This window comes from Furipterus horrens, unplaced genomic scaffold, assembly GCF_987537825.1.
Source record: "Furipterus horrens unplaced genomic scaffold, mFurHor1.1.pri manual_scaffold_4, whole genome shotgun sequence".
Lineage (NCBI taxonomy): Eukaryota > Metazoa > Chordata > Mammalia > Chiroptera > Furipteridae > Furipterus > Furipterus horrens.
In genome coordinates, this window is record NW_028327174.1 from 141,462,944 (window position 1) to 141,484,789 (window position 21,846).

The 21,846-nt window shown below is 41.5% G+C and overlaps 1 protein-coding gene and 2 long non-coding RNA genes across 6 annotated transcripts in view; 1 reads left to right on the forward strand and 2 right to left on the reverse strand.

Annotated features, from left to right (window-relative positions):
- The window catches only part of LOC150012963 (uncharacterized), a 38,784-nt gene extending 36,532 nt beyond the window's left edge, over positions 1–2,252 (reverse strand). The window contains exon 1 of the long non-coding RNA XR_016510542.1: positions 1,981–2,252. This is a non-coding gene — a long non-coding RNA (uncharacterized LOC150012963). The remainder of the gene's footprint in view (positions 1–1,980) is intronic.
- The window catches only part of NFIB (nuclear factor I B), a 237,431-nt gene that overhangs the window by 2,855 nt on the left and 212,730 nt on the right, over positions 1–21,846 (forward strand). For 2 of the 4 annotated variants that reach the window (XM_090274094.1, XM_090274096.1), the window contains exons 1-2: positions 5,192–5,859; positions 12,052–12,583. In XM_090274094.1, the coding sequence (XP_090130220.1) occupies positions 5,830–5,859; positions 12,052–12,583 (562 nt within the window). In that variant the 5' untranslated portion in view covers positions 5,192–5,829. Of the gene's footprint in view, positions 1–5,188; positions 5,860–12,051; positions 12,584–21,846 lie in introns of those variants that run through there. The other 2 variants (XM_090274097.1, XM_090274095.1) reach the window with 2 other exon arrangements.
- LOC150012965 (uncharacterized) lies at positions 5,410–6,839 on the reverse strand. The gene is made up of 3 exons (XR_016510543.1): positions 6,786–6,839; positions 6,500–6,615; positions 5,410–5,933 (listed from the first exon to the last, which is right to left on the reverse strand). It is a non-coding gene; the product is annotated as an uncharacterized LOC150012965 (long non-coding RNA).

The following is a 21,846-nucleotide window of genomic DNA, read 5'->3' on the forward strand; positions in this document are numbered from 1 at the left end:
AAGTTAGCAACTAACTGCTAACTTTGTAATCTGGGGAGCAAGTATCTTCTTTAGAAGTTGGGAATCTCTGTTGATGAAATGGCCTCATCTCTATGTAGAGAAGTGGAAAGGACTAGCCTTAATGGAGGAATCTGGCCCAGTTGGTGTTTTGATTCAGTCATAGCTTGTAAGTGTGCCTGAAATGTAGGCACACAAAGTGGGACACTTTTTTTTAAACAGTTGAGTACAGGCATTTCAGCAACAACATTATTAACAGCGTCATTTTTTTCATTTAGTTTTGTCCTCAGGGGACACCAAACAGCTCCCAGAGGAGGGAAAGAAAAGTCCATGGTTATTTATTCATTTCAGTGAAAGGCAAAGCCCTCACAATGGGAGTAGGGGTGGGGGGTGGGGTGGGGAGTCTAACTGGTTGTGAATTTTCTAGTATGAAAAATTGCTACCTTAATTTTACAGTAGTAGTTTAGGAGCTGAGAGAGCTGGGCATGATTTTGCAACTCCCATCAAGTGCAGGCAATTTCAGTACTTGTTGGTTGTTTATATAAACGTTTTTGAGAGGACTTTTGGTGTTCCTGCTTGTGGATATAAAATTGTGCTTTCCATTCTTTTTTGTGGTTCATTCGGAAGAAGGAAGGTCCCTGGGCATGGTGTGGTGGATACTTGCAGTTTTGCAGGCCTATTTCCTGGGGTCAAGAGGTCATCCATGTCTTTTGTATTTATTTTAAAATATTGATATTGGCAATGAAGCCAGGGTATGTGGAATTATTGCGCCTCCCCTCATATCACATGCAAGAGAGAAAAAAAAAAAAGTCATCCAATGTATTGAAAATGACAGCTTTGTTATGCTCCAAGAAACTTCCCTAAACTGCCTAGGATTTTCAACCTGTCACTGAGTTTCTCTAGAAGGGAGAAGGTTAAAAGAAAATCAATATTAGGAGATACTGGAGATGTCAAGTTCCTCTCTGGAGGTCACTGAAAGGCTCCAATGGGGTAAACATAATTTTTTTGCAATTATACAACTGAGTTTTTAAAAATCCAGTCACCTGAAGCACTGGCATTACTTCTTGAAATCAATAAACTACCTGTCAGAAAAGAAACTTTCCCTATAAGGCGGCAGGAATAGATGATCTAGGGAGGAAATTTTAGGAATTTTGAACTATCAGAAATTGCTGTTGATGCAAGAATCATTTCACTTCTCTCTAGCTCCTCAAGCCAGCTTTTCGGGGGGTGAATGAAATTGACCTGTTATACCAGCTGCGGTAAGCCTGTCAGTGTGGGAGAGCGAGAAGGAAGAATTTAGGAAAGGTAGGTGCCAACGTCCAAGAAATGTCTGGCCCATTTTTATAGTATCAGCTTTTCAGCGATACTTTAAAACCATTCTTAATACCATGGCACAGACATACTGGAAAACAAGGAAAGTTGCTAAAATGTGTATACTCTCTTACCTCCTTTTTTTCTACTCTTCTACTGGGTATTTAAAAGATTGGTATTTCTCCAACCAAAGATAGTGGAGGACAAGTGTTGTGCTGAGAGAAGCCAGATGTCCCACACACGCAAACCCACCAGTCCCTTTACAAAAGGCTCTCTTAGAGTTCATCCTGGGAAGGCCTGCAGTGACCTTGGCATTGGCTGGACAAGAAGCAGTGTTGTGGGGGATGTCAGCCATCCTGCCTCTGACTCCGAGGTCTGAGAGGACAGTCAAAGCCACATAAACTGAGCGCACACCCCATGAGCCCTTCCGTGGTGATGCCTCTTACTCATTCTTCCTCCCTATTGGTTTTCCCTACATCGAAATTGCTCCTTTCTCAATTTCCTTTTTCTTGGAAACAAATCAAAACCCCAAACGACTAAGCATCCGCCGTACCCATCAAACCGTATCCAGCCACAAGTGCCCTACAAACATAGAGCACCTGAAAGAGATTGGAACCCCTAAGCGATAGGCCTGGGAGGCCCCAGACACTCTTCACTTCTCTGGGGTCTTACCTGGATTTGCCGCACTCCTTCACCCCCCTGTGCTGCTGCAGCTTTTCTGGGCTCTTCTGTGTAACGGTTGTCAATTTGTCGTTTTTCTTTTTTAAGCTTGTGAGAAACTTTTGGATGCAACCTCGTTTGGGTGGCAAAAGGAAATAGTTCCTGTTGGTAAGGGAAACTAATCAGGGAGGAGGGGCAGCGATGTCTGCAGACACTTGCCCAGGGCTCAGCACTGGGCCTCTTTTTGCCAGGGGACAGCGGCTGGTTCTGGGATCTCTGGCTGAAAGGAGTGCTCTCTGGGTGCCAGGATTTCACTGGGGGTGGTGTGGTGAAGAGGGAGGGAAGAAGGGAGGGAGAGAAAGAGAGATGGGCACTCGATTTTTAAAGAGACCCCGAAAAATAATGGTTTCTGTAGGAGTCCAGGCATTCAAAGAGGTGTGTTCAAGGACCTGAGTGCATTTCTGCCAAGGGGAATGTCTTTTATGGTAAATTAACTCCGGTTAAATTGAATATTTGTTCAAAGGGAAACTCTAGTAGTTAAAGCTGGTATTATCAATTGAGCTTCCCTGCCCCCCAACCCCCAGTTCGGGTATGACGGTGAGAAAAGGGATGCATTGTAACGTAGTAATGTACAATACAAAGTGATGCTTTGAAATTTTTTTTTTTAACATTTAAAATGAGATTGCCTAAAAAGTTCCGAGAGAGAAATGAGTATTTATTTGGATTAACCCCGACAGTCACCTCATTTCTTTCATCTATAGACTGTCAACTTTATCCTGGCTTTTCAAAAAGAAGAAATGGCCCACACAAAGGAAAATTAACGTCGTTAGAACGCTGACTACAGGATTTGCCTCTGGCGGAGCAGGAGGCTGCTCCTAGTGGTGTATGGCCTAAGGGGTTAACTCGGGGGTAGTTCTCGAAATTTCCCTGACCTTACCTGTCTTCCCAGATCCACCGCTCCCCTCTCCCGGCCTGAAATTCCCACCCCCAAGCGCCTTTTTTCTTTGGACTCTAGGTTTACGGGGGCTGCAGCTGGTAGACTTGGCAAGCTGGCCTCATTAAGAGCTCTCTTTGAAAACGGACTGTGTTTGAGCATTTCCCTAATGAGGACAGGACGGGGTTAAAAAGTGACCATTTCATGGTTGACTTGAATCTGCCTACTTTTCTTGATGTGTCGTTGTGAAATGCTTGATGTGGATAACTCCCACTTGGTGAAGGAAAAGTCACTGGCTCCTTCAGGTCCGTTGAAGGGAGTCGAAGCGGGGGAGGGGGGGCGACGGGGAGAAGCCGGTGAGACCGAGAGGGGAGAAAGTTGAGGGAAAAAAACTCAAGGGAGGGACAGTGAGGAAGAGGAACGGAGAATTGGGGAGAGCCTCGAAACACCCCAACAGCACAGTTGGAAGCGGGGGCGATTCGCCCCGGAGCTGGGCAGTCGAGCTCCGTTCGCGGCCCCAGCCGTCCCAGGCAGCCCCTAGCTAGGTGGACTAGAAGTCCCAGGCACTCACTTTTCCTCTCTATTGTCTGGACAGCCTTTGCTTCCACCTCTTCCCCACCCACCCTTTCCCGAAAACCGAAATTTGGGGGGCTGTGTGTGTGTATGTGTGTGTGAGGGTGTGCGCGCGCGCGCGCCAGAGAGCGTGTGCGCTGGTAGAAAAAGTGCAATGCAAACATCCACTCTCAAAAGACCCGAAATCAAGTTCCTTCACTCGGGGTCTGCGGCTGGCGGTCCGCGGACGACGACCGGGTCGGGGCGAGGCCCTCGGCGCAGGAGCGAAGCGGGCGCGGCCGCCTCTGCAGGGCAGTAGCGGCACAGGCACCCCCCACGAGCGAGCGCGGGTGCGCGCCCGTCCGCCCCGCAGTTCGGGGCGCGCCGCGGCCCCGCCCAGCCTGCACCCCGGAGCGGAGGGAGCCGCTTTCCGCTGGCGCCCCGGGCCCCGGGGGTTGGGGGGTGGGGATTGGGAGCGAGCCAGTGGGGCTGCTGGAGGAAGAGAGCCGAGCGGGCGGCGGGAGGGAAGGAAGAGGAGGAGGGGGCGGCGGCGGCGGCGGCAGCTCAGCCCGATCCTCCCCGTTCGGAGCTGGGCCACGTGCACCGAGCACCCCAGGGAGGACGCCAAGCCTCGGCGAAGCGCTGCGCACTGCTTTTGCGGGGCAGCCCCGGGGCGCGAGCCCTCGTGAGGGAGACCCCGGAGGACCCCGCCTCCGTACGCACGCGCGCGCCCCAACTACTTGAGCCCAAGTTCGCTCAGGCCCCCGCCTCCACAGCCTCCCCCTCCTCCCTTCAACCGGCAGGTTTGGCGGACCGCGCCCGCCCGGGGTGTGAGAGTCGGCGCCCCAGCCCGGGCCCCAGGGCGGCCAGGGTGTGAGGGAATTTTCCACTCGGTCCTCTCGCGGGCCCAGACCGGCTCAGTGTTTCTCCCACTCGGATGTCCCCGCGGCTTAAAGCGTCCGCAGCGAGCCCAGAAATACCTCTTACAGGGCGGGTTTTCGTGTGTGTGTGTGTGTGTGGTGTGGGGAGGGTACGGGATTTACCTAAAGGGAGGGAAGATCAGTTTTGAAAAAGAAAAAAAACAACTTATGATTCTTTTGCACTGGTATGAAACCTTTAACATGAGAGAGAGGGGAAGAGGGACAGAGAGAGAAGAAAAGAGAAGAGAGGGAGGGAGAGAAGCAAGAGGAGGAGGAGGAAGGTGGGGGGCGGGGGGTGTGGAGAGGCTGGTGCAAAAGGAATGCGCGTTTGCAGGAGGAGGAGTAAAGCGATGATTGTGTAATTAAATAATAAAACAATCCTTAAGTCTGATTTGGAGAGAGCTCGAGCGGGGTCCAGAGGGTGGAACCGGTGAATTTTTCAACTTGCAAGTTTTGCACGGAAAGAAAGCGACAGAGGGAAGGGGGAAAAGAGCCCAGAGCAGAAAGGAGTTTGGAGCCGAGCGGGAGAGCGGGATTTATCGTTTGGGATTTTTCAGGAGCTTGTTCTGATCCCCGCCCGGGCTCTGGGCAGCGGCGGCGGCGGCGGCAGCCTTCTCGCTCGGCCGGGTCAGACGCGGGGCGAGGCGGCCGGGCGGCCGGGCGGGCGTGAAGGAGCCGGCGCAAGCGGCGGCGGCTGCAGCCAGGGACCGCGCGCCGGGAGCCTCGTCCACCCGGGAGACCTGCGCTCACGTCCCCTCCCTCACCCCGGCCTCTCCCTTCTCCCCCACCCACCCCGCCCCCACCCGGCCCTCTCCCGCGCGCGCCCTGCCACCCGCGCGCACTCGCTCACGCTCCCTCTCGCACACACACATGGTCGGCTCGCAGCAAAGTTTCGCTCGCGATCGCCAGTCGGGGATCCTGCCGCATTGCTCGGGGCTATAACCTTGAACTTTCGCGGGGCGGTGACACATTCTCTACGCTCTCCCGCCCGCCCTCTCTCCTGCGCCCCCCTCCCCGCCTTTTTTAAAAAAGCATTTAACCACCAACCACCATCCCAATCCAACCCGCACCGAACCTTCGCGCACCGCCTAGCTCCCAACAACAACTGCAAAACAGAAAACAAATCCCTAAACCCAGGCGAAAAGCAACCAACACCAGCGGCCGCGGCGGCGGGGGCTGGGGCCTCGGCGAGCACCGCCAGCGCGCTCCAACTGCAAGAGGTCTAAAAGTGTAGATTGGATTTCACCCCGGGAAATCTAGCACGCCGAGTGAACTTGAATCTTTGGCTATTTAAGGAGGACTGGGTTTGCTGTGAAGTTGCGGTGATCCAGCGCAGACCCCGTTCTGATTGATCGCATCGCGGGGCTCAGATGACCGTAAAATGAATAGATGAAATTCTTGCTTCTCGAAGATTTTCTTTGGCATCTCCGGGAAAGTGCGTTTTAAGGCGAAGTCATGATGTATTCTCCCATCTGTCTCACTCAGGTACATGTTTCGGTCACTCTCTCGAGCTCTCTCTCTAGCCCGAAATGCGTTTTATTTTGTTTTGTTGCTCTTATCTGCGGACAGTTAAAGGCTTTATTTAGTTAATCTCCGCAACCCTAGTCTCTCGAAAAAGTGGTCGGGAGTTGCGTCGGGATTTACCCGGCGGCGTGGGAGCCGACGCGCGCGCTCGGCCCCGCGCTCTGGGTACTGAGAGCGGGCGCCCGCGTGCTGCCAGGGCGGCTGGGCCGGGCGAGGAGGCCGACGGTGGGTAGGGCCCGGGGCGAGGAGAGCTGGCCCCTGCGCGGCCCCCTGAGTGCCTGCTGCGGTGCGGCGCCCTTGCCCGGGGTGCCTACCACGTCTCGTTCGCTCGCGCGCGCTCTGAGGCCGACTCGGCTTTAGAGGAGCTTTAGGGGGGGACTAAGCCCTTAGAAACAGCCACTGAACTTTGACGAGGGGACTCAAGCACGAGTCCTTGTGGGCGCCTTTGGACTTCGCTGCAGACTGTGGCCGGGGACGAAGCCACTCAGAGGTTGTGGTCCGGGGACCCATTCCTTAGCTTAACTTGGGGATTTAAAACTCGGGTCCTTCGTGATCTGCATTTAGAGGTTTACAGTGAGCACACCACAAAGGTGGTCTTTACCTTGACACCGGTTAGTTGGTCGTGGCGAAAGTAAAGGACTTTTAGTAGATCTTCATTTTGTGGAGACCTGTTCGTTTGACGATATTTAGGTGTAGCTCCCAAGGCAGAATGTAATTCTGAAAAAGTAAAGTCATTAAAAAAATTAACTTTCAAAATTGTCCCAAGACCATTAGGAACGGTGTTATGAAATAAAACCCTGGCTTGATACTTTTTAAAGAACAGAATTTGTACAATTTTAAGCCAGATGGTAAAATGGAAAAGTGACGAGTCCTCCTGACAGACTTACCTGGGGGTAGCTTTTATCGCTGCCCAGCTGACTAACCCAATGAAGAACTAACTACATATCCTGGTGCAGAGTTCTTATTTGAAGCAGTATTTTAAACCTCTAAAGGTGTGGGGCAGTTTACTTTAGCTTTTAGGAGAATGTAGCATGATTAGTAATTGATAACCATTTTCTTTGATATTGACGTAACAACTAAACAGTCATGGAAGTGTCGCCTCGCCTTAGGTGTGTTACAATTTTTAAAAAAATCCAATATCATGATGATGAATTTTTATAATGGACAAATGATTAAGATTTCAATTGTATGACAATTAGAAGCCATTGTGATTCAAAAGGACTGAGGCATTCATAAATTGTGAATGAAGATGAAAACAATGATAAGGCTTATTCAGTGATTGGATACAGTCCTGTAGCTTTTTGGCTGACACATTTTTTATTGTTTATATTTTGTTTGGCATCTGAGTATGATTAACTTAGATATGGCTATTTTCAGCAAGTAAATGTGCACTTTAATTTAACAAAACTGAAAAAATGAGTTACTGAGCTATTTGTCCTTTAAAAGCTGTGAATAATGACTAATAAAGATGATGATTGAACTGTTTTAGATATAACAAATATCCTTTGGTTGTAAAAGTTATCTTTCATATTACCTATCATCAGGATTTTTTTTTTCTCTTTCTGGTAAACTACATACATTTGACATTATTTTTACATTATTGATGCATTGTTCAAATAAAGCAAATTGAGATAAGCTTTACGCTCACAAAGTACTGACTCAGTCTCACCTGTACAAGATTACTTTTCTATATTAATTTGTTTCCAACATTGGCTTCTTAGAAACATTGCTAGCAATTTACATATATTATATTTTTGGTTTCCTCTAAACATGTATTGAAAACTCACTAACTTTATCTTAATTTGTGTAAGTTAAAAATGAAATTACAGCTTTGTGACATATGGAACATTAGGAGCATATACTGCATCATTGTTCAGCTATCGTATTAGTATTTAAGAATACATGCTTACCAACACTAATTCATGATGACTGATACCCTCTACTCTTTTGGTAATGTAAATCTAATGTAAGTTTTAATGTATTAAAACTGTTTTGGGGATCTAAGGCCTATGCTAGAGAAGGAATTTTTAGCTTTAGAATTCTCACTTAATTAACAATTTCTATGTGACTTTACAGGTAATGTAAAGTGTTGCAAAAGTACAGGCACATTAACTCTTGCTGTTACATCAGATCAATAATTTGGTTTTGCATTGGAAGAATCTTATAACTGGAGCAAAACATTTTTGGGGGTCCTTTTAAATAAAAAATAGAGAAACATTCTTAATTGGTTGAAAACTTTAGTTGTTGAAATTAAGTATCTAGGTTTTAGAAATAATTTTAATTCCAAAGGAGCCACCGTTAAAGTTGACCTTTAGCAAAATGTTATGCAAAAGTATCAGTGAATCAATATAAATCAGTATTTATACATTAACGTGAATCAGATATAAAAGGAAAATTGAGAACCATCATATATGATTTAATATTTGCTTTTTCTAAAAATAATGTAAACCCTTAATAGTATAACATCCACTTGTCATGATTGCATTGATTTTATCATTGTCCTTCATGTTCTTTGGTTACATTTTTAAATGGTTGATTGTTAAATAGCAGTGCTCCAAGAACATCTTGTATTTATTCATTAACATCTATATTGGTCTAATTTTCCACTCCTTTCATGGAAACCATTATTGCTGTGAAGAAAAAAAAATCAATATTTTTAGTGGAATTAGGACTGTTAGCTTTTATATTTGAAACTTGCAACTTGTTATTTATTTTATCAATTTAGTTAAACTAAAGGAAGTTTTAAAAGAGAATTACTGAATCTCAATGTATTTTAATAAAAATTCTGAAAGAGTAATGTGGCATATTAGTATAGAGCCATTAGCTCTTAGATCACTTAATATGCTTTGCTTTAAAAAATCATTTTCATAATTGTTTAAAGTGTTATTTTGATGACCTATTAATTAGGACATTTGAATACCCTAACCACTTATTTTTTATGAAGACAGTCACTATACTCCATATTATTAAATTATTAAAAGTATATTGCAACTTAGCATTAGAAAACAATTGCACTTAGGAGATGACATTTTAGGCATGTTAATACAGAAATGTACGTGACATAGCAGACTTCTGCTTATCGTCATTTTTCTGAGGATACATTTCCTTATCAGTAAGTGTTTCACTTGAATGAACTCCACATAATAGTAAAGTCTGGAAAGATATTAAGGCAACTTGGTGGACTGCGAAAGTTTGCTACTTCTATTTAAGAATAATAATTTTTAAAAAGTATGTTTTAAAACATTAGCAGCACTGGTGAAAACCCAGGACAACTTTTAAAAACATTGTTCTGTGTGCATTTGCTGAGAACTTCCAAATTCAATCCTCAACTTGCATTTTGATTGTTTAAAATAATTAATTAAATTCTTGTGATTTGTTACAGGATAGATGATTTGAAACACATTTAATTGAAAGTATGTTTGATGTCTTTATAAGAAAACGAAATGTCACTGAACATAGTACTTAAGGATGTAAGTACTTAAGAGATCCTGCATTGCTTAATATCTGTTAAAATAATTTTGCTTTTTTAAAAGCATGAGTGAGACAAAGCTGCTCCCCATGTACTCTTTACATCTCAAATTTTTAGTTTATGGGTGTATATATTTACACTCATAATTTCTTAGTCATATCAATAAATCATAGTAAAAGTCAGATTATATATAGGAAGTGAGTTCTAAAAGCATGTTTAAGTCCACATTTCCTTGAGCAGGGTTTCCTTCTGCATGTATTTCTAAGGGGGATAAACAAAGTTTTTGTAGTTACAGTGAAAGCTGAAAGCATGGCATCAGAAAGTGTATGGTGATAGGGAGGTCTTATCATGGGCTGTGGTTGCTGTGAGCAGGGCTGCCTTCCCACACAAAGAACAGATTGTGGTTTAACTCTTTCCACGGCCTAGTTTAATGTGCTCGCATAGTAACTGAATTGTTCAAATCTCTGCTGGAAACTACTGATCGGTTTAATGATTTCTTCCATGGCATTTGTTTATGCCTCACGCTGTGATATAATCATCTGTATTCTGTATTGTTATAAAATTTTGATTTATATGTATTCTGCTGTAGGAGCGTTTTACGGCAATATGTTAAAACACTTGATAACTGCACTGTTGATCAGATCGGACATCCATGTCTTCCTTTTCTGAACTGCAAATGGCTAACATGCTGCAGACTTTAGCATTGAAACTTTGAGTTTCATCATAATAATGGATTCCTAACTACATGGATTTTTGGGACACCTTCTTTGTTAGAGTGTCATTAGTTATACTTTCATCGTTTTTACCTAATGGAATTCATCAGTCTGCTGGTTAAATAGAATTTATTCCACAGTTCAGGGTGACCATCACTAGTATGTAAATTCTAACTTGGGATATGATCAGTTATAGAAAGTTATTTTGTGGCTGGCTGGAGTGACAGTGTAGTCAATGTGACCAGAAAAGTGGCTGTGGTGGAAGTTCTTGTTTGCTTCTGATTTTGGTTTATTACATGCATACAGTGTGCATGCACAAGATATTAAGGGCTTTTGGCCCTGGCCAGGTAGCTTAGTTAGTCAGAGCATCGTCCCAATAGGCCAAGGTTGCAGGTTCGCTCTCCAGTCAGGGGACATAGAAGAATCAACTAATGACTGCATAAATAAGTGGAACAACAAATCTCAATCTCTCTCTCTCTCTCTCAAAAACAATGAAAAAAAAAGAAGATGTTAAAGGCTTTCTCAGACCTTATGAGACAGGTTTTACATACGGCAAGAAGTAATGAAAAACTGACTGCTTTGGGAAATAACTTGAAATATTTGTAGGTAAAGATTATCTGCCACTCCTTATGCCTCTCTTCCTTGAAAAAGGTTTAGATGAAACAGGCAGGAAAAAATGCAGGAGCCTAAGGTAAAACCACTTAATTCAGAGGATAGATACTATAGGATCTGTGCATGTGCAGATTCATAAGCACATGCATACGTGTACCCACGGTCCTGCCTGAGAATTCATGTGCGTAGCAAATGAATTGTATTGATTCCACAAAAGCAGTAAGTGACCAGCGGTGCACTCTTGGTGTCACCCTGCCACCGCATGCAGAGACACAAAGAATGTAAAGTTGGTGCCAAGTTGCCATTTTTCATTGTTCACTTCAGATTGATTTTTTTAAGGGGTTTAAAATAATTGCCATACTCATGTGATTGCTTAACAAATTAACTGAGTCTGTGGGGCTTCAGATTCTAGAGGAAAAGCTGCCGGAAGGACATTCATGTAATTTTTATTTTCAACTTGAGAAACTTTTATTTAAAAATGCACGTGTGTGTGTGCGCGCAGGAGAGAGCGAGAGAGAGCAGTAGTGTTGAGTGTGAGTGTGTGTGTGTTTGTGTGTGTGTGTGTGTGTTGGGGGCTAATAGTGGTGATGGGGGAAGTGAATGCACTGTTCAAAGTATGGAAACCTTCTGTTCAGGACACTGATACACCAAGCTGTGTCCTTTGCCCACTTTCCCTCACTGTATACCGGTTTCTCTAGTTACCGCTCTTGGAATGGTGCTGTTTTAGTGTTGGAATGTTGGACGTTTGATAAGAAAATGGATCAAGTTTAATGGCGCATGCTCTTTGTGCCACCAGCAGCCTCTTGCTGAGAGCATGCTCCAAAAGCGGGAACTGTGTGGCATTACACTGCGCATCTATATGCTTTGTGTTTCTGTGCCACAGAGAAGAGAAATGAACTGTGGCTTCGCTCCTGCCTTCTGAACAGCTTTGCTCCGATTAAAAAAAAATCTCACTGTGTTCTTTGTAAAATGGTATTGCATAGTGTCAGTTGGTCAATTCCATATTTAAAAATTAAATTAGGCGCCAAGCACCTTGGTTGCTTACGTTTTAAAGAATGTAGTGTGCATGGGGGGAGTGAGGGGGATGGGTCCAGGATGAAAATACAAATATAAACCTTATTTTCTTTTTAAGAGGGGGCGTCAACCTGTGAATTTTAGTGGAAAAGGGGGCAGCTTGGCATACTTGATTTTCTTCTTGTTCTACTATTTTGATCATTTTAAATAAGAAACGCATGTTATTTTTATGCATAACTTTCTGTACTGAATTGGGAATGGATTGTGGACTATTTTCTTTTTTTTTTTTGCCTTTAAAGCTAAACTGACCATGTATGTCATCTTTTTCCCTGTCATCTCCCATAGGATGAATTTCACCCATTCATTGAGGCACTTCTTCCACATGTCCGTGCAATCGCCTATACTTGGTTCAACCTACAGGCTCGGAAACGCAAGTACTTTAAAAAGCATGAGAAGCGAATGTCAAAGGATGAAGAAAGAGCAGTCAAAGATGAGCTTCTCAGCGAAAAGCCTGAAATCAAACAAAAGTGGGCATCCAGGCTCCTGGCCAAGCTGCGCAAAGATATCCGCCAGGAGTACCGAGAGGACTTTGTGCTCACCGTGACTGGCAAGAAGCACCCTTGCTGTGTCTTATCCAATCCTGACCAGAAGGGTAAGATTAGGAGAATCGACTGCCTGCGACAGGCAGACAAAGTCTGGCGTCTGGATCTAGTCATGGTGATCCTGTTCAAAGGCATCCCCTTGGAAAGTACCGATGGAGAGCGGCTCATGAAATCCCCACATTGCACAAACCCAGCACTTTGTGTCCAGCCACATCATATCACAGTATCAGTTAAGGAGCTTGATTTGTTTTTGGCATACTACGTGCAGGAACAAGGTAGGAGCAGATTGTTCTTTCTTCTCGCACTGCAAACACTGCCCACAGATTCCATACACGGAATATGTGGCCTGGGTGAAATGGTCCTCAGGGCCCCTAGACCACCTTCCTCCCTCACTGTGCCCTGGAGTGGCACGCCCTGTTCCCCTCAGGTGTCCGCTGCCATGTGTAAGCCCTGGAAATAGACGTGGAGCTTTCATACCTGGATAGGCGTGGATAAAGACCACAGAGAAATATGTTTTCAAATGTCTTTGAAATAATCTACTTTCTCAAAGACACAGAATAGTCTGGAAAATGTGGTATAGTGCACGTCCCCATTTTGTCTCAGGCTATGTGCTTGCACCTGGTCATGTTTTCTTAATTTAAAAATGTAACTTTTTATAAATAGTCAAACTGCACTTTATTAGCCTCATAACTAATGAGAAAGATGAACTTTGCTCACAAAGCTATTGCTATTGCATTGAAAATAGAATTAACTTTTCTTATTATAAAATGCTCAAGGTAGCCAATACCAGAGATTATATTTTACACACTTCTAGATTTATTTTATTTCAATATTTCTATCAGTGACTAGTTTTGATTATACAATAGTCACTTTAGATTACATGGGTTATTGTTGTTGTTTAAATAATGTTATAATATTATTTTTCAGAGTAACTTGGGAACACTTAATATTATTGTTCGTTTACTTGAGTGTGAATTCATAAAATTTGCCAAGGAGAAAATTACAGCTCTCCGTATAGAACAAAAACAGAAAGTTGACTAGTTACACTGGTTTAAAAAAAATTTCAAAAAGAATGCAGAAACCACATACCATACCTGTTGTTTTTAAATACTTGATAAAGAGAATGATATAAATGTTGCCTGAATAATTCAAAAATAGGTGATATTTTTGCTTAGTGTTTTTTAAGTTGATGAAATATGTTTCTTTACTGTCTTATTTTTCTTCATATATTTTCTTTAAGTAGGTGAGAATTTCTTTTATTCAAATCACTGTGTCTGGATATAGACATCCTTGTATTATCAACAGTCCATAGTACAACATTATTAAAAAAAAAAAAAAACAGAACAGCATACCAAAAGTGGACTGACGTTTGATCTGCCACAGATGGTGGGTTATTTCCTAACTTGGCCTGGCAGTAGGGAAAATGCCCTATGGATAGTCAGGTGGAAGGTGGTTATCTCACATTTGTAAATGTGGGATTTAATAAGTTGGTGTGAACTTTATTATTATCCAAAAGATAAAACTCCAAAATTACTCTTTGACTCAGAAATCTAGGTAACCTACTATGTACTTTTTGTATTTATCTTTCCTTGATACAATTTAGAGATATTCTTAAATGTAATTTAAAGATTTTTAGTTTGATTTTAAATAATGGTGGTGAGCATCATACATTGCTTTAAAAAACTAAACATTACATTTATTATTTCTATGCATTTAAGAATTAAAGTTCAAGTAATGGTGGTTTAGGGAACAAACATATTTTCTTCCTGTGTGTCCTAAAATAAAAGCTCATTGACACATGACACTTAATTTGATTGACAGCTGCCTAGGAGGTGACATTTTAAGGTGGGTTGTATATATGTGTTGGACTGCCTGTAAATGTGATGTAACTGTTGTGAAAAATCAGGGCTAGAAGTAAAGTTTTAAAAAGTGGGTCATGTAACTTTTTAGTGCAGTGTAGGGAAGATTCGCAAGCATTTGACTGCTGCTCACATTTGAACTTGCTTGAAGGCTAGTCCTTGAGGTGTGCATGTATGTACATTCACTCCCGGGGCAGGCAGCCAACTCTCTTGTTTGATGAACTGACAATAAAGAACATATCCTTTAGTTTTGTGAAGATAGATTGAAGAAAGAAAAATGCATAAAATGCCTTCTGCATTGCACCATCAGTCATGATAATCATAAAGTTTTAAGCAACTGTTGGAGACCACAATTTCAGAGAAAACATTTATTTTGTTGTGGTGTTGAGGCTCTATCATAAAAATCTTTCATTATTTTACACTGCATCTAATTTGCATACTCTGCTACCTGCCAGTGTATCATTTCTTCTTAACATCTGTTGGCTTTTCTTTTTTTCTAAATCACATCAGGATGCTTTTTTGTTTTCTCTTTTTCAAAACTTATATGTATATATATGTATACATATATATATTTTTGTTAAATACAGTTTAATTGTGTCATTTTGTAGTACAGTTGATTAATGAAGGCATCTTAAAAGATAAGTTTGAAGTCAGTCAGTGGGCTGCCCATCCCTACAATGACTTTTTATTTCTCTAAGTACACGAAAACCCACGGAAGTCTGTTTTATAAATCACGTAAAGAAGTAAAAAGAAAAACATGAAAGAAAAATCAGGAAAGAAAAATGTTATGTTTGCAACAGAATGAGCAACAGCATTACCTTCCCCCCTTTTTTCTCACCCCACTTCTAAACGACTGGGAGGAAAACGTGAGAAAGAACAGAGAGAATGCCAAAGATGGTTACCACTGGCACCAGGATTGGCATCGGACCCTCTTTGTTTAGCTCAGGATGCCTGTGATTTGTTAGTTGGCATCCGCATTGCAGTGTGGAGTGATGTTACAATATATTGACAATTTCCAGATCTAGAAATGTCAATAGTCCTCTTGGTTATTTATACAAGATCATAAACTGCATCTTTTCTTGAGGATGAAATAAAGACCAACATATAATAAAGTCCCATTGTTGACCAACTTCCTGTGCTTTTCTTTTTCTCTCTTTCTCTTTTGGTCCAACGCACACACTTTTTTTTCCCCTCTTCATGCCCAGAAGCCTCATCTTTTTTGAAATGTGGAAAGAGTTACTATAGCTTGACACAAGCTATAGTGCTACATCTGCATCTGATATGGTTTTGGGAAAAACTTATGCATTTTGAAATCATTTTTGATATATAGTTCATTAGACTTTTGCATCACATGGCTATAAGGCAGTATTTTCTTTAAAGCTAAATCTCTTTGTTACTCAGCTTCTACTCTGCATATAGCCTCGTTGGCCGCAATTTAGTCCATTTTCAATTTTTCTACATTAGTGAAGGGTCATGTTCAGTATAGTCGTTTATAAAATTATGTAACCCCCCCTGCCCCGCTTTACCTGAAATATACACATCATTTGCGAGTAACTGCATTTAAATCCATAAAATCATTTGACATTGATTCAGAGGGCTGCCCCCTCGGCTGTTCCGTTGCTACAAGAACCGCCATTTTGTTTGTGAAGTGCCAGGCGAGGGGGAAAAAAAAGGCAGACACTGTACTTGATGCCAATAATGGTTGCCAGTGGCACCGAGGTTGGCATCAGACCCTCTTTGTCTAGTTGCTGAATGCCTTTGATTCGTTGGTTGGCATCCGCATTGCAGTGGGCACACTGGAAAGTTTTTGACAGTCCCTGAATGAAAGCTGCTTGCTTGTTTGCTGCAGCAAACCTTAGCTAATATAAAACCCTTCCTTTTTTTGTTTTCTTAAGTTTTTTTTTTTTTTTTAATTTTTAAGACTATGACAGATTAAGGGGGAAAAATAGCTCTAAAGTGGCCTCCATTTTCCCAAAGATGTTAAAGATGTCCTGTGATTCCTGGGCAGGTGGTACCTCTTCCCCATATTGTCTTTGTTACTGCGTTTATGGAAGCAAAGCAAAACAAAACAAAACAAAAGCAAACAAAACCAAAAGCAGACAAGCCTTGCCCAGCACACCTTACAGGCACAGGAGTGTTCTGTAGGGTGCGGGGGTGGGGTGGGGTGCTAGGAGAAGGGTGTGGGGACTAGCCAAGTGTAGTGATATGTAACATGCTCCTTTTGACTGACTCTTGCTTTCACTCATTTCGCTGCAGATTACTTAGACAGTTTTTGGTTCCCTCGGTTTTCACACTTCCAGAATTTATAGTAACATGTTGAGAGGGCCTTACTCTTCTTTCCAGTTAGTAATGTGTAATAGTGTAAATGTTAAAGAAAAGAAAAAGGAGAAAACCTTAATGAGGAAACCTATGTGTTCAGGTCTGATATAAATCAGTCGCTCCTGAATGTTTCAATTCTGCCTCAAAATGTTGCCAAATTATCAGTGCATAATTCTATACACCAGGAAAACCAACCAAAAGGCTAAAATAATTTTGGTTGAAGTTTCCTAGATAGTTAGCATATTAATATTGCTTTCCAGTTAACCACCATTATCTCATTAATTAATAAGAACGATTAGCAATTCTACCCAAAGGGCTACACAGAAGGAAGTCTGGCCTATGGGAGGCCTTGACTCACCAGGCAGTGTCCTGCCTGAGGGGGAAAAAAGCCGGGTGGGGTGGGGAGTGGGGAGTGGGGACTGGGCTTTCTCTGATCAGGGAAGGGTTCTGAAGAAAGAGAGGGATCGCAGCACACCAAGAAGTTTAAAGATCTCAAGAGATAGTAACTGTTGCCATGAATTTAACAGATTAGAGTTTAAACTAAGTCAGCCTAACTGATTTGTGGACTGTACTTTGCACTCTTATTAAACATGTTTTGGAGTGCTAAAGAGAGCCCAGGAACCTCGCGGCTCTCATGAAAGAGGAGTTTCCTTTAGCCTGTGGTGTCCTTAAAATTGTGATCCACTGTTAGGTGGCAGCTTTTGCTGTTTTATTGTTAAACTTTACGGTGATTAAAGTACATTCTAAAGTTGTGAAAAATATGACTTGTTTACAGGGGAAGTTGTAGTCATTACTGTTTTTGAAACAGAATACTTTGTGGTTGTCACATACCATTAGCGAGGAAGTTAAATGCTAGGACTTATTTTCCTCCTTCAGTCACTGACTTTTAGAATCCTTTGGGGTAACAATTATTTCTTTATAAAGAAGTTTAAGCAGATACATGTTTGCAAGTTGACAGCATATTTTAACATTTTAATAAATTTCACGTCATTTGCAGGTATTTCCCATTATGGGGAAAATGAAGCTTTCATTATTTGTTAAAATGAGGCTGCTCTCTAGGATGAGGAGGTGTGTGCTAGCATTGTGCAATGCTCAGAGAGCATAGAGTCTGTAAGCGTGTTTGATTTAGGGGAACACTGTTAAATTTTCCCATCTAGCATCCTGTCCTTGACTGAACTCATGAACTCTAGTGCTCATTTGTTTGCATTCTGCCTCACATGCAGTTCACTAGATAAAGAAGGGCTCTTATTGGCATGTCTTATGCGTCGGCTTAATGAGACCTTTGTGGGAACATATATTGTAAGATAAGATACTTAGCAATTTTCTCACTGATAAGAAGGAAACACAGTCTAAGGGGCCAGAAGTTTGCTCTCTATGCCATGGTGTCCCTGCCATAAGATAGCATGGCCAGACAACTCAAGAGTTAAACTCTGAGGCCCTACTTGCCAGCTGGGAAGGCTTGGCATCTGTGTCCTGCTATGGCAGACTAAGCTCTTGCATTGCTGTTAATATGATCTCACTTTACAAAGGGAAAGAGAGAGGGCGGACTCATTTGTTATATCAATTATGATTTTCAAATATCTAAAAATATATAGTGACCCACTTTCTGGAGGCAGCAAAAGTTGGTAAAATGTCCCAGTGACAGTGTTAGGCATCCGTCCAAAATTATACCCTCTCCCCATACACACAGTCCTACACATTTTGTAATAAAAAATATTCATCTGGGTAATATGGTTAGATTTGCAAATTTAGTACATATAACTCCATATGTAAAAGAACTGAAATGATGGCCATTATTGAGAAATAATGGTAATTTGGGGGAACTATGAATTGCAGTGACAGAAGGTAATGGTTGGGTCTCCGGAAAGGTGGCTCCCTGACAGTGTGGGATGTGCCCAGAGACTGAGAGCTGGGCAGGCCACTCAGGGTGGCCCCCTGTCGCCATGGCGTCGGTTCTTTCAAGTTTCTGTTTCCTAAAGTGGTACATTGGAGGCATATCTACAGAGAGATGTAATGCAGATTTGGTAGGATTTTTTATTTACTTGTTTTCCCCTAATTTTGGAATTTAGAAGGAGACTGCCAGAAGGAAATTAAAAGTTTTAATCCTCCATTAACTTTCCCTTTTAAATTGGGCACTGTGATTTGAAGCAGCAACCCAAGATATCTGACTCAGTCAAGTCTTTCTCCTCATAAACTTTCATTATGCGTGATTAGGTGGAAAACCTAGACCAGTGGGCTTAAAAAACTTTTTTATAGCGCCCTTTCTCTTCCCACCTCTGCCGACTAGTTGGAATTTAAGTACCTGAAGAGGGAGAGACCCAGTGGGAGCCTTCATCAGAATTCTCTGTAATTCTTAAAATTGAGATAAGTAAGTTTTCGTTTCTGTCATCCCAGTGGCTTACATGATAACTGACTTTATAATAAAAGGAATAACTATTGCTTTGTGTGAAGTTTCAGATTTGCAGAGAGTGGGAATAGCATTAAATTCCCACTGAAATAGGAAATTCTTAAATATCTGAAAATTATGGGCAAAGGCAAGAGTGATCCCTTGTTCTGAAACTAGATTTTGGGTGCAAGTTTCTTCTCCGTGTGTGACAGAGAAGAGCATTTCCTAGTTTGAAGTTGATGAAAGTTGAACTTGGGACACTTGAGGAGTTTCTCAGTGTCTGTGCTGTGGCAGAGCAAATGATTAGCCAACAGAATGTTCAAAGCAGAGTCTTCTGTTTTCCTCCATCGTGTGGAGGAGGAATACTTTTAGAAATCTCAAGGACTAGTGTGGTTATGCGATCGGAAACTGGACTTATTGCAGCAGTAAGCCTCAGTGCCAAGCATAGCAAGAGGGGAGCTTCCTTTTAAGCATGCTAACTTTTCTGTGGCAGCATGGTATGCCGTCTTATTTTAAAGTACGTTCTTGGGTCCTTGAACTCTAATTATGTGATGTGGTTAATTTAACTGAATTCAGTTGTTAGGATTTGGCATAGAGAACAAATCATCACACTGCAGAGAACTAGTGAAAACTAAGTGCGTGTAGTGAGGAGTGAGTCTGTGGGATTAGCTTGTATTAGACTGAACATTACAGGATGTGAGGCTAATGGGACTTGAATGGTTGGGCTTTTTGGTTGTTATATTATTCAGAAAATTGGAAGAAATGGCTACCAATTAACCAATGAGGTAGAATAACCTTGAGGCTGAATTGAAGGCCACACACACACACACACACACACACACACACAATCGTAAAAATTTACATTAAGCAATGTTCTAAGATGGAAATGCAGACTGTTCTTGTGTGTAAATATATAGTTTGTAATAAAACACTTAGATACACATATTCTCTCTGCTTACAATGATGGTTTAAACAGGACAGCATTGATGAATCACAGACAAATTAAAGAACTCTGAATAAGGACTATATAATTGAAAATATGGGGTGATGGATGAAGTAATTTTACTCGCTGAGAGTTGCCTGGAGGTTGTATATTTTCAGAATTTTAAGGCAGTTCAGAGCATGTAGTAAGTTATGGATGAAACACAAATCAGTTGAAAATGGGATTTGTTTATGCAAGTGGAAAAAAAATCAGAATTGTCTTTGGAAAAAAAATTTAAGTATATGCAGTTTTAAAATTCTGGTTAACTTCAACATAGAAAATTTAACAAATAGTACTCAGTTGAATTTTAAAATACGTATATCTCCCACAAAATTACACAGAAGCATATAACAAGCATCAGTTAATATTGTGACACAAATATGTGAATAAAGGTGAAGATTTTTTCAAAACATGGCTTTTCAAAACTCACATTAAAAACATACATGGAGAAATATACTGCTGTTAACAGGGGATGGTAGAGTTTAGGACAAAAATCTAATCATGAGCACAGATGTTAAGAAGGTGTTTGAAATAGGGTGTATTCTGTAATTCACGTGAGTAGGGGATCACATTCATGTCTATGTTAATAACACAAGTCTGTCAATATGAAGTCTATACCCCTCTATTAGTGAATTCTAAAGTGTGAAAAATGGTCCTGCTTAGGACAACTTGTATTTTATTATTCTGACATCTGCAGTTTCTGGATGGATTACCTTAAATTTGCTATGCTATGTTAAAAGCCTTGTTTTATGAGGTCGGTCTCAGCTTCTGGCCTTGGTGTCAGGAACCCTGCTACGTGATGCAACTTGCCTTGTTAGGTTTAATTGACCAAAGCTGATGTGTTAAAACAATTTATTTGTGCTGTAACTTATGCCCTGGCTAAGTTGCTACCTGAATCCTTTGACCTTGACTTGTCTGGGTCATGAAATGGCTGCAAGCTGTTTGACCTTTCTATTGTGTAGTAATGTCACTGTTTCCTCTTATTCTTTTATGGTAATAGCTGACAAAAAGCCCCAGCCCTGACTTTACACCCCAGTGGATTCAAGGCGTCCCTCTGCAGTAGCTACATCTTCTGTTTGACATGGTCTGGCTGTAGAAGTGACTTTCTTTTGTTTGCTGACAGTGATGGGGACAAATGTGCAGTGCTCCTTGCTACGGGAGGTGGGGGATAGTATTCTGCCTTTGGGAGGCATTTGGATTTCTTCTGCTTGTATTTTCAGTTTCTGTGTTTTATGATGATGCATATCACAATTTCCTTTCCCCCATTCTTCTGAGGTCAGCTTTTCAGCTTTTTATATTTATGGCTTCCTTAATAATTACTTTTCAGCATTTTCAGCTGTTACAATAAAAATATTTTATTTTTATTATATAGGGTAAAAGTGGTAAATTTAATTATGCTTTCGGTTACCAATGTGTGTAAGTCCTCAAATGACTGACTTTTAAACTTCACCCTATAATTCTTTGTTCAGTATTAGAAAAAAGCGTATACTCAACAAGTAGGACAAAAACAAAATTTAAAAAAAAAGAGTAATGTTGTAACTTTGTGTATTCCATCTTATAACTTATAATTTTAGGGGACGCCTCTCCTTTGTGACTTAAATAGCTAAATTTTATGACACATAGTGAACCATTAGTAAATTTGAAATTTTATTACTGTGGAGATTCTTGGCAGTATAAGAACTTAAATATTTATTTTAATGAATATAAAAAAATGTTTTTTCCATTTTCTATGAAGACCTCATATGCAAAAATAGAGAATTTTATATCTGTTCTCTTCTGAAGCAGTGAAATAGTTTTGTTTTTAAAATGTTGGAAATGCCTTCTAAAATGTTAAAACAGATATTTTTATCCTACCAAATTTTTCTTTGCCAAATCTGACATTGTAGTTCGTGATTTTTTCCTATATTTGCCAGATTAAATATTTAAATTCCAAGCTGTTAGATTTTATTTTTAAATTATTAGAGGGAAAAAGGAAGTTTAAGTTAGAATGTG